Source organism: Octopus bimaculoides, chromosome 8, assembly GCF_001194135.2.
Source record: "Octopus bimaculoides isolate UCB-OBI-ISO-001 chromosome 8, ASM119413v2, whole genome shotgun sequence".
Classification (NCBI taxonomy): Eukaryota; Metazoa; Mollusca; class Cephalopoda; order Octopoda; family Octopodidae; genus Octopus; species Octopus bimaculoides.
In genome coordinates, this window is record NC_068988.1 from 52,222,225 (window position 1) to 52,233,596 (window position 11,372).

An 11,372-nucleotide genomic window follows, 5' to 3' on the forward strand; every position below is an offset into this window, starting at 1 on the left:
TATATATATATATATATATATATATTTAAATCACTTTGATCTCTGATGATCATGAGGTGTAATATTGTTAAGTATGGATATCATATGGAGGACAAGGTTGATTTTAAGCCACCTGAAGAGAAAAGGAACATATCAGATGACAGGAAAGAAAGGCTTGACAAAGTCAACCTCATCCTCCACTAACATTACCATGCAGTGAATGCCATTAACTCTTCTATACAATAATTGGTCTACAGTCATCAATGCTATCACCATAAAGGAAGTGTTCAGCAAGGAACACTCAACCTCAGATACGAGATAAAGCTGCCACCACTAACGGACATCTTACCAAATTGGATTCAATCTGGGAACCTTTGTGTTTTAATGAAGAGTTATATTTTAACCACTAATCACTGACATTATAACCTTTAATTTAGAAGTAATCCTTTCTGCTAAGGCACAAGGTTTAAAATTTGGTGGGAGAGGGTTGCTTGATTGCATCAAGACATTTCTCCACAGTGCCACTCTGTGGGATTGAACCCTAACCATATGACTGCAAAATGAGCTTCTTAACCACAGAGCCATGCATGCATTATGATATTCTCTGTGAAGTGAGTTTCTAGAAAGTTGAGTTGCATCTGGTATGTTGTGTGTAATTGATGGCTGCCAGTGGAGTTGAACACTAGTCTTCCTTTGGCTGTAAAGAGATGACAGATTGCAAAGCATTACTCAATAATACTAGCCTAGGTTCCTTGTTTCAATCTAGTCTTCTAGTCTAGTACTGTGTATGCATTTAGTTATATATACAAAATGACCAGAAATCAAACTGATAGATGTAGTATTGATATATTTAAGATATTCATCTCTAAAGATGAAGTTAATAATTGGAACAATTATAAACAGTTATAATCTAATAGCAATAAACCCATGTTAAACATTTAAGTATTTATTCCTTTACCTGATGTTACCACATAAAAAGCACTGGTGATAGCCAACATAACCTCTAGCTCAAGAAAAGACACAAAATCTTCAGATCTGTTTACAATACCTTTTCAGGTCCGCCGAACTGTGAAATTCTTGTGTTGCCTGGCACGTGGTATTCCAATCGTCTCATTATCTTGGTTGACTAAATGCAAATCTGCCAAGACGTTCATTGGTAAGTCCCTGTCAAGAGTTTTTTTTTTTTCTTCCCTGAAGGTCACAGTCTCTTTCAGTATCACAGACTGAAGATTGTCCAAAGTTAGTGAGGACTGTTGATGGAGTTACAAGAAATATTTTACAGTGCACTAAAAGCACTAGTGCTGGTTCCACATAAAAAGCACTGGTGATGGTGTCACATATAAAGCACTGGTGATGATGCCACATAAAAATCACTGGTGATGGTGCCACATAAAAAGCACCCAGTATGCTCTGTAAAGTGGTTGGCATCAGGAAGGGCATCCAGCTGTAGAAACCATGTCAAAACTGACTATGGTACCTGGTGTAACTTTTGGCCTAGCCAGCTCCTGCCAAACAGTCTAATCCATGTCAGTATAGACAAAGGATGTTAAATGGTGATAATGATGACAACTAATTAAAGTGAGTTTTTTTTTCTATCTCTAATGGATCCTTGACAAGGATTTCATTCAGATCTTTTACTTCTTTAGTTGGTGCACACTTAAATAATTCTAGTATCAGTGCCACAACAATGCCTTCCTTCAACACTGATCAGTTAAACATTCCACCCATGACCATCTCATCTTTTTGTGTTGTATTTATTTAATGTTTCCTTAGTATTTTAAGAAAGGAAAGTGTGATTAGAATTAGAAGAAAATAATTGTAAAAAATGATCTGTTGGTATGTTCGGTGTATCTGATTGGTGATCTATGATTATAAATAGAGTATTTGATTTGCTGATGATGAACATTTAAAGTGGTTCTAGGTAGATTCACCTTCTGAACCAGCTGGATATGTGTGAAAGAACCTGGTAGAGTAGTAAATAATGGAGTGATCATATGAACATAACAGAAGGGTTTCTTTTATTTTGTGTATGTGTGGTCGAGGTTGTATTTTGGTAGCAATGCTGCAACACTTCCGACTGAATCAAAACATTAAGAGTTAGTTCTTGGCATTGTCCTGGCACATCACCATTTCTGGTGCCAGCTTCATTGGCAGTGATGAAAGTGCTAAGTCTGGGTGTGAGAGTTTAGTGAGTAATAGTAAGATATGTCTGATGACAGCACCGCCTGGCTGGCATCCGTGCCAGTGGAATGTTAAAAGCACCATCCAAGTGTGATCGTTGCCAGGGCCGCTGACTGGCTCCAATGCCGGTGGCACATAAAAAACACCATTTGAGCATGATCATTACCAGTGTCACCTCACTGGCACTTGTGCTGGTGGCATGTGAAAAACAACATTCGAGCAAGGTTGTTGCCTGTGCCGCTGGACTGGCTCCTGTGCAGGTGGCACATAAAATCACCATTTGAGCATAACCATTGCCAGTACCGCCTGACTGGCCTTTGTGCCAGTGGCATGTAAAAGCACCTACTACACTCTCAGAGTGGTTGGCGTTAGGAAAGGCATCCAGCTGTAGAAACTCTGCCAGATCAGACTGGAGCCTGGTGCAGCCATCTGGCTTGCCAGTCCTCAGTCAAACCGTCCAACCCATGCCAGCATGGAAAGCGGACGTTAAATGATGATAATGATGATGATTAAAGGTTCAAGAAAGTAGGTGTTCAACCAGCATAATTGAGGTGTCATTTTGTTAGACAGTGGAATAAATGTATGATAGAGATATGAAATGAGTATATCTTATTTGGAGTGGGGCGAGAGTGTTAAAATATTTTCCGCTAACTAAACAGCCTTGCATGTGATATGTAATTTACGAAATTACCACATCTTCCATTGTGTTACTCATGCTGTCAGAACTTTGTTAAAATTTTCCAATAACATCTTGTTATGTATATACCAGTTATTGTATCTTACTTTGTAAAAATTGTATCACAGATTACACTCCATATATTTTATCGGATTCTGATGCTGAGAAACAATACAATTTCTCCTTAAGCCAGTCTCTTGAACTTGCTCGAAGTTCGTCACCACTAAAGGGGTACAAGATACATGTTACCAAATCTGTTAAACCTAATGCTGAGCAAATGAAAGGTAAATAATTTAACAACTTTATCTATCTGATGCAAGTCAAGTAAATACTGCTAAACATCACATATTTATGATTTTTCCAAACTCTGTCTTTTTTTATTCTAACTATATTAGCCCCATCAATTATCCTCATATTCCAGTCTATGAGGAACAACAAAGAAGAACCTTATAGACATAGTCACTTCCTTCATAAAAGCATAAAACAATATGTAATTTATAAAATAATATAACAGCCATCTATGCATCTCTATGCGATATATGATTTATAAAATAACTTAACTGCCTCTGATAAATAATTTGTTAATATGACAGCTATCCATATATCACTCTATAGTCTAATCTTTTACCAGTTTCATGCATTGGACTGCAGCCATGCTAGGGCCTTTAAGGATTTAGTCAGTCATATTAACTTCAGTTCTTATTTTGGTCTGGTATTTATTTTATTGAAATCTGTTTGTTGGACTGTTGAGTTACAAAACAAAAGGACACAGCATGAACAAAAACACCAGATTTTAGACTGTTGTGAACAGACTTTAGCATTAAGAAGGGTATCCAGCAGTAGAAAACATGCCAAAGCTGACATTAGAGCTCAGCACAACCCTGTGGCTTGCCAGGTTTTTATCAAACCGTCCAACACATGCCAGCATGGAAAATGGATGTTAAATGATGATGGTGATGATGATATATATATAGTCATCATCATTTTATTGTCTGTTTTCTTTGCTGGCATAGGTTGGATGGCTTGGCAGTAACTTACTAACCAGAGGCCTGTATTGGCCTCTTGTATCTGCTTTGGCAAGGTTTCTTAAGCAAGATACCCTTCCTAATGTCAACTGGGTAGTTTTTATATGGCACCAGCATTAGACCCCTTCGACTGAATTGGAGTAGGGTATTGAGAGAGGTAGTGGGAAGGAAAGAGGGTGGTGGTGAAAATGTGTATAGTTTATGCTAGAACATAATATATCAATGAATAATAATGTGTATTGCTATTCACAAAACATTATAAGGTCCATGTAATGACTTAATCATTATCTTATTGTAATATATTATTATAAAGCTTTTTTTCTTTCTTTTTTTTCATACCAGAAATTATAGAGAGTTGCAAAGCAAAGGTAATTTATAAAATATTTCTATCTAAAATTGAAAGTATATATTTTTATATATGAAAGGGATTCATATTTTTCTGTGCTTATCATGCCTGTTTTCTATGCTCTTTAGATTAAATCTTAGTCTTCATTCTACTTTATTCTCTAAATTAGCTTTGCAGTTATCCCCCCTTCACACAATCTCATTTATGTTGATTTATTTTAATGTGAATATGAAGCCAATCTATTGCACCATTTGGCACATCTTTGGAATTGTATACACACGCACAACAAGCTGCCATCTACCAAATTCTTCTCCTAAGTTTTTATTCAGCCAGTGTTATAACACAAGACACTTGTTTAAGATACCAAGCAATAGGATTGAACCTGGAACCATTTGGTTGTGAAGCAGACTTCTTAACCAACACAGCCATGTCTGATCATTTTCTTAATAGTTTGCGAATTAGCACTACTTTGAAAAGTAACCTTCTGAGTCATTTTATATATCTACTTCCACCAAAGCTTAGGTACCCATAGAAACATTAAATATGCACAGAATCTAACCAACCTCTCTCTCTCATACAGACCTTCCCAAACTATTAAAAGTTGAATATGTAACTGAAGGTATAACTAGAACTATAGTGGTGATGATGTGAAATATTTCTGTCATATCTTGCAGTTTTTAGCAAAACTTCCCACAGAGTTTAAAGAAGAAACCATTGTGATTTCCTGTGAAGATGACAAGTCATCCTGTAAGAAAGCCATCCAAGCTGGCATCCCAATAGTAGAAGCTGAGTTCCTGTTGACTGGAATACTGCAACAAGATTTATCAATAGACAAATATCCTTTCTTGCAACATTTTATTTTTCTGTATATGTATGTTTTTTGTTTGTTCAATTTTATGTTGAATTTTTTTGCATTTTGGCTTGGTCAGACAAGACTTGTTGGAACAGATTATCTAAGACCAGATGTTCTTCCTGTCACCAACCCGTGTCTGTTTCCCAAGTAAATATGTATGGTTGGTGTTAGGAAGGGCATCTAGCTGTAAAAATCTTGCCAAAACAGTCACAGAAGTCTGGTGCAACCGTCCCACTCATGCTAGCATAGAAGATAGATGTTAAACGATGATGATGTGTGGGTGTGTGTTAGAATATGCATTAACCCTTTAGTTTTCAGATTTCTGTCAAATGTAATGCTTATTTATTTACATTCTTTTGAATTAATACGCCAGGCAAAATGCTTAACGGTATTTTGTTTATCTATAAGTTCCAAGTTCAAATTCCGTTGAAGTCGACTTTGCCTGTCATCCTTTTGGGGTCGATAAATTAAGTACCAGTTGCATACTGGAGTTGATCTCATCGACTGCCCCCCTCCTCCAAAATTTTGGGCCTTGTGCCTAGAGTAGAAAAGATTCTTTTGAATTAATTCATGCATTATCTTGTAACTTCAAGGTTTCAATGATGTGATTGTTTATTTTTAGAATGGCATTGTAGGATAAGTGAGAGAGGTCAAATCTGGCCAGTTTGAACCGAATACGGCTAGTTTAAATGCAAAGAGTTTAGTGAGAGTGAGTGTGTGGTGTGTAAAGTCTTTTTGTCTTTTTTGGCTCACAATTCAGTAGAATTTAGCACATGAAAGAAGAATCTACCTGTAATTAGGACATCAGTTTATTACACGTGAATTAAACTGGTGAATTTTGGAAAACAAGTTGGAAAGTCCTGTCCAGAGGGAGAGACAGCCAAAATACCTCACTGTTTTTATTAATGCTCTTAAGAAAGGTATAAATGTCACAATTCTTCCTTTCTCATGCAATATTAAGCCGTTTCAGCATCAGCATCATTGTTATCATCATTCAACATCTGTCTTCCATGCTGGTGTGATTTGGGTGGTTCAACAGGAGCTAGCAAGCCAGAGGACTGTGTCAAGCTCCGTTGTCTGCTTTGGCATGGTTTCTTCAGCTGGATGTCCTTTCTAATACTGACCACCTTGCAGAATACACTGGGTGCTTTTTACGTGGTACCAGCACTGGTAGGTCACTATGTACCTTGCAAGACAAAGACACCCTCAACTGAGAGGAGTAGTGGTATTGAGGGTGGTGGCTTTGTGTCAAGTGATGGGGGGTTATTGACAGAAACAGGTTTTTTGCTGTCAAGGAGATACATGATTACCCCAGTTAAAGTTGGTGGGGAGAGAGAAAGAGAGATGGCAGTCGTGCTAGGGCATATCCTCAAGGTACAAGGAGGTGAATGTAAATGACAAAAGAAACCTTAGTTTTATGTAAGTTAATGTTAAGATGCGGATTGATGGTCGAATAGAATGCTTTGAGATATTTGTTGTGGCTTTCTATGCTCCAAGTTCAAGTCCTGTGGGTGTCACTTTTGCTTTCCATTCCTTCAGGGTTAATAAAAAAAAAAGTATTCATTCAGGGCAATAGATTGGCAGAACTTAGGGGATCATGTGCAGTCATGGCTGTAAAGATACACACATATAAATATAAACATATATATATACTGTATTTTAATGTGTATAAGGAACCCCCTAATTTTGGGGGCTTAAAATTTGGAAAAAAGGTTTTCTAAGAGATTATGATACTGTCCATGTATAAGAAACTCCCATATATTTTTAACCTAATTTTTGACAAAAAAGGGTTCATTATACACGTTAAAATATGGTATGTGTGTGTGTGTGTGTGTGTATATATATATATATATATATACACACACACACACAATGAGTTCCTTTCAGTGTCTGTCTACCAAATCCATTCACAAAGCTTTGATCAGCCCTGGGCTATAATAGAAGACTCTTGCCCAAGGTGTCACACAGTGGAACTGAACCCAGAACCATGTGGTTGGGAAGCAGACTTCTTAGCACATAGCCACACTTGCACCTATATTTATCTACCGATCTATCACACACACATACCACAGGTTTCTTTCAGTTTCCATCGACCTTATCCACTTACACAGCTTTGGTTGACCTGTGACTATAGTTGAAAACACTTGCCAAAGGTGGTGCTACATAATGGGCTTCACCTGAAATCACGTGGTTAGAAAGTGTGTGTGGCTGTCTGGCTAAGACATTTGCTTCAGAACTACATTGCAATGGGCTGACCAATGCAGTGTGAGTGAATTGGTTGCTGGAAACCGATCATATAAATTAGTGTGTTTGTGTCTTAACATTTGTACCAGGAAAATCAAGTAATTGTTCAAAGAACTTGGGGAAATATTGATTTCAAATTTTGGCACAAGGCCAGCAATTATGGGAAAGAGGTAAGTCGGTTGTATCGCCTCCAGTACTCAACTGGTACTTATTTTATCGACCCTGAAAGGATGAAAGGCAAAGTCGACCACAGTGGAGTTGGGGAAATATTAATTGCTAGGAAACAGATGTGATTTGACAACAAGAAGATCTTCTGGCTATAAAATATTTAAAAGAAAGATCTCTCTCAACAAGTTTCTTCTTGTTCATGTAAGCATGAAATAATGGAGATTAAAAATGATGAAGGTGATGTATATATATATATATATGTGTGTGTGTTTTTTTAACCAAATGTTACAGTTTCTAAACAAAAAAGAAAGTAGTCAATACATGTTGCAGTGTTTATTTGAGTTAAGATTTTGGGTTGCTGGTTCAGTTTCATTGTCTATTGCATGTTGTTTAGTTGCCTTAACAACAGTACATATCAGATCTTTCAGACATCACCAACCAGTGAAAAATGCAAACAGCCTGCTCCTACAGAGAAGAAATCCAGAACCACAAGAAAAACCAAGAAATGATGGAAAATATCTGAATGAATCCTTAAAACAGAAAGCAGAAGCAAAAAAGAAAATTAAACCTTGTGTTTGTCAACAACTCGACCCTGTTACAAAAACTTCACACATATTTCATTTGATCTTTTATTCCGTCTATATTCAGTTGTCTCTAAATTAATGTATCTTCTGGCAACTGAATTCATTTTACTGACAAAACTATTCTAGAATTTGTAATGTAATTATTAGTAATTAAAATTATCAGCTGACAGCTTCATAGACAACATACTGAGACCGAGTTGACAGGTACAATCAATCTTAATATGAAGATGGCTCAATGAAATCTCTAATCTCGCTTACCATTAAACACATACAAACATTCGTATAATATATACATTATATCCCATAGTCTAGTGTCAAAATAATCGTCATTTTCTTTACATAGTTTTTTATTGCGATATTTCCAAATCTATCCTAAATTTTATATCAGTTCCTATACTGTAATGAATTACAATTGGCTGTGACCTCCAAAAGACAATGTTTTTATTTTGTTGCTTTTTTATGACTTGCTGCTGTTGTTATTATCCATACTTGGGGTTAGGGTGAATCTGGGTTTGTTATCTTCAGTTTCATTTGAACCTTAATGATATTCCAGAATGAATTTAAATTATTTTGAAGATTGTCATCATAGATATTGTTGTTGTTGATTAATCAATTATGAGGGTGTTGATTAAATAAACTACATGCTATCTTTAAATTTTATTGCCTTGTTAGGAACCATTATTATTATTATTTTGTCTCATTAGCCAAATGGATAAGATTCTAGAGTTTTCTCTGCTTAGATGTTCCTAGCATGATCTTATTTGCCTGACCCTTGATTATTAGAGAAATTGATATTTATCATTGTGATATCATCACCTTTTGATGTCCACTTTTCCATGCTTGCATGGGTCAGACAGAGTTTATTGAGGCAGATTTTGTACAGTTGGATGCTCTTCCTGTCACCAACCCTCTCCTATGGCCTGACATGTTTTCACAATATTAGGAACAAACAACTATTTGTATGATAGTGACACTTAGTTACGACTATTACATTATGTCAGGACAAAGAGGCACAAATACACACATGCACATATATAAATATATATACTTTGGGCTTCTTTTAGTTTCCATCCACCAAATCCAAAATCCACTCTCAAGGCTTTGGACGGTCTTGGGCTATAGTATGAAACCATATGGTTGGAAAGCCAACTTCTTAACCATACATTCTCAGACAGTTGCTTCCATTTGTTTTATGGATTGAAAGTTTTCTGTCAGACTTTTTCATTGCATGGTGTATCGATGAGACTTTTGTTGACTATTAGGGTGTACTCTTATAGTTGGTGTATGACACCCCACTGTACTCTTCTTTCTGTACTTCAATTTCGTTTGACACTTTTAGCATCACAGTACTTGCAGATTAAAACTCTGCCATTTTTCCATAACCTGCTACAAACGCTCATCTTATTCACGTGTAATTTGGACACTCCTCCCACTAAACATACAACTACCTCCATGAACAGTTAAGCTTGAAAACATCCTTGAATGGGGATATGGCTCTGGGGTAGTTTTAACAGAGCAAAGAAACATTTGCCACACACACACATATTGTGCTATGTAAAGGCACATGGCTTAGTGGTTAGGATATTCAGCTCATGATTGTTAGGTCCTGAGTTCAATTCCCAGCAACATATTGTGTTCTTGAACAAGACACTGTATTTCACATTGCTCCAATCCATTCACCTGGCAAAAATGAGTTGCACCTGTATTTCAAAGGGCCAATCTTGTCACATTGTGTCACGCTGAATCTCCCTGAGAACTACATTAAGGATACAAGTGTCTGTGGAGTGCTCAGCCTCTTGCATGTTAATTTCACAAGAAGGCTGTTCTGTTGATCAGATCAACTGGAACCTTTGTCGTCATAACCAACAGAGTGCCAGTATATATTGTGCTACAACTTGTCTATGCATAATAAACACAATTTAATTTCTCAATATCTCTCCACGAATTCTAGGACAAATGATCTCTCATAATGATCTCAATGTATGTGACAAAACTAACCTTTTAAATTATATAGTTTATGTGTTAAGCTTCAATACAGTTTATTTTTCCTTTACTGCCCACAAGGGGCTACACACAGAGGGGACAAACAAATGGATTAAGTCGATTATATCGACCCCTGTGCATAACTGGTACTTATTTAATTGACCCCGGAAAGATGAAAGGCAAAGTCGACCTCGGCGGAATTTGAACTCAGAGCGTAGCGGCAGACGAAATACTGTTAAGCATTTCGCCCGACATGCTAACGTTTCTGCCATCTCGCCGCCTTAACACAGTTCACGCTTCAACACAGTTTCTATCTACTTAACTTCACTTATTAGGCTTGGTTCAACTCAAGATCTCAGGGTTGTAAAGCTGAGTATGTAACCATTCAGCAGTGTTGCAAATAGAATGTTTACAGGGGAAGTTTAGTTCGTATTATGTATAATTAACCCTTTCGCATTTAATCCAGCCATATCTGGCCCAAATATTCTACTTGTTTTATGTTAAATCTAACCAGATCCAACCTCTCACACCTACCCTACAATGTCAGTCTAAAAATATACAAATACACCATTAAAATTTTGAAGCTACAAAATAATGTGGTTAATAGGTGCAAGCATGGCTGTGGTAAGAAGCTTGCTTCCCAACCACATGATTCCAAGTTCTGTCCCATTGCATGGCACCTTGGGCAAGTGTCTTTTACTATAGCCTCGGGCTGACCAAAGCTTTTTGAGTGGATTTGGTAAATGAAAACTGAAAGAAGCCCGTTGTGTATGTGTGTGTATATATATAGGTGGTCTGATCAATGAGTATCCGGACTGTTGCCATAGTAACAAAGCTAAAGCACACAGAGTGAAGATGCTTGGCACAGATTGACCTTGAACTTTGCTGTGCATGCACAGTAAGTTTTAACATTCTAGCTCACCTCCGCTGTTTACAGCAGCAGTGCTTGGAAGGAATGTGTGTAGCGTAAGATCATTGCGTTGACCATGATAGAGAAATTCAAGCAGAGAATCTGCATCAAATTTAGCCAAAAGCATGGTGATACCTTCTCAGAGGTCTATGCAAAGTTGTAGAAAGTGTATGGAGAGGAGTGTATGACTGCACACAAGCGTACAAGAGGTTCAGATGTTTCCAAGATGGCTGAATAATGTCGATAGTGATGTTCTGGGAGACCCGCAACCAGCAGAACTGAAAAATCATCACAGATTTGTGTGCTGCTGTGAGGGGAAATCATCAAATCACCATCTATGAGTTATCGGAGAATGTACAGATAAGTTTCAGTTCAGTTCTTTATCACTGAAGATTTGGGTATGAGACTCATGTCTGCCAAGTT

General features: G+C 37.1%; 1 protein-coding gene across 3 annotated transcripts in view; it reads left to right on the forward strand.

Annotated features, from left to right (window-relative positions):
- The window catches only part of LOC106875749 (mediator of DNA damage checkpoint protein 1), a 49,682-nt gene extending 40,966 nt beyond the window's left edge, over nt 1–8,716 (forward strand). For all 3 annotated transcript variants that reach the window (XM_014923999.2, XM_014924002.2, XM_014924000.2), the window contains 5 exons: nt 1,036–1,135; nt 2,965–3,120; nt 4,204–4,229; nt 4,882–5,042; nt 7,885–8,716. In XM_014923999.2, the coding sequence (XP_014779485.1) occupies nt 1,036–1,135; nt 2,965–3,120; nt 4,204–4,229; nt 4,882–5,042; nt 7,885–7,981 (540 nt within the window). In that variant the 3' untranslated portion in view covers nt 7,982–8,716. The remainder of the gene's footprint in view (nt 1–1,035; nt 1,136–2,964; nt 3,121–4,203; nt 4,230–4,881; nt 5,043–7,884) is intronic.
- Nucleotides 8,717–11,372: the final 2,656 nt, after the last annotated feature.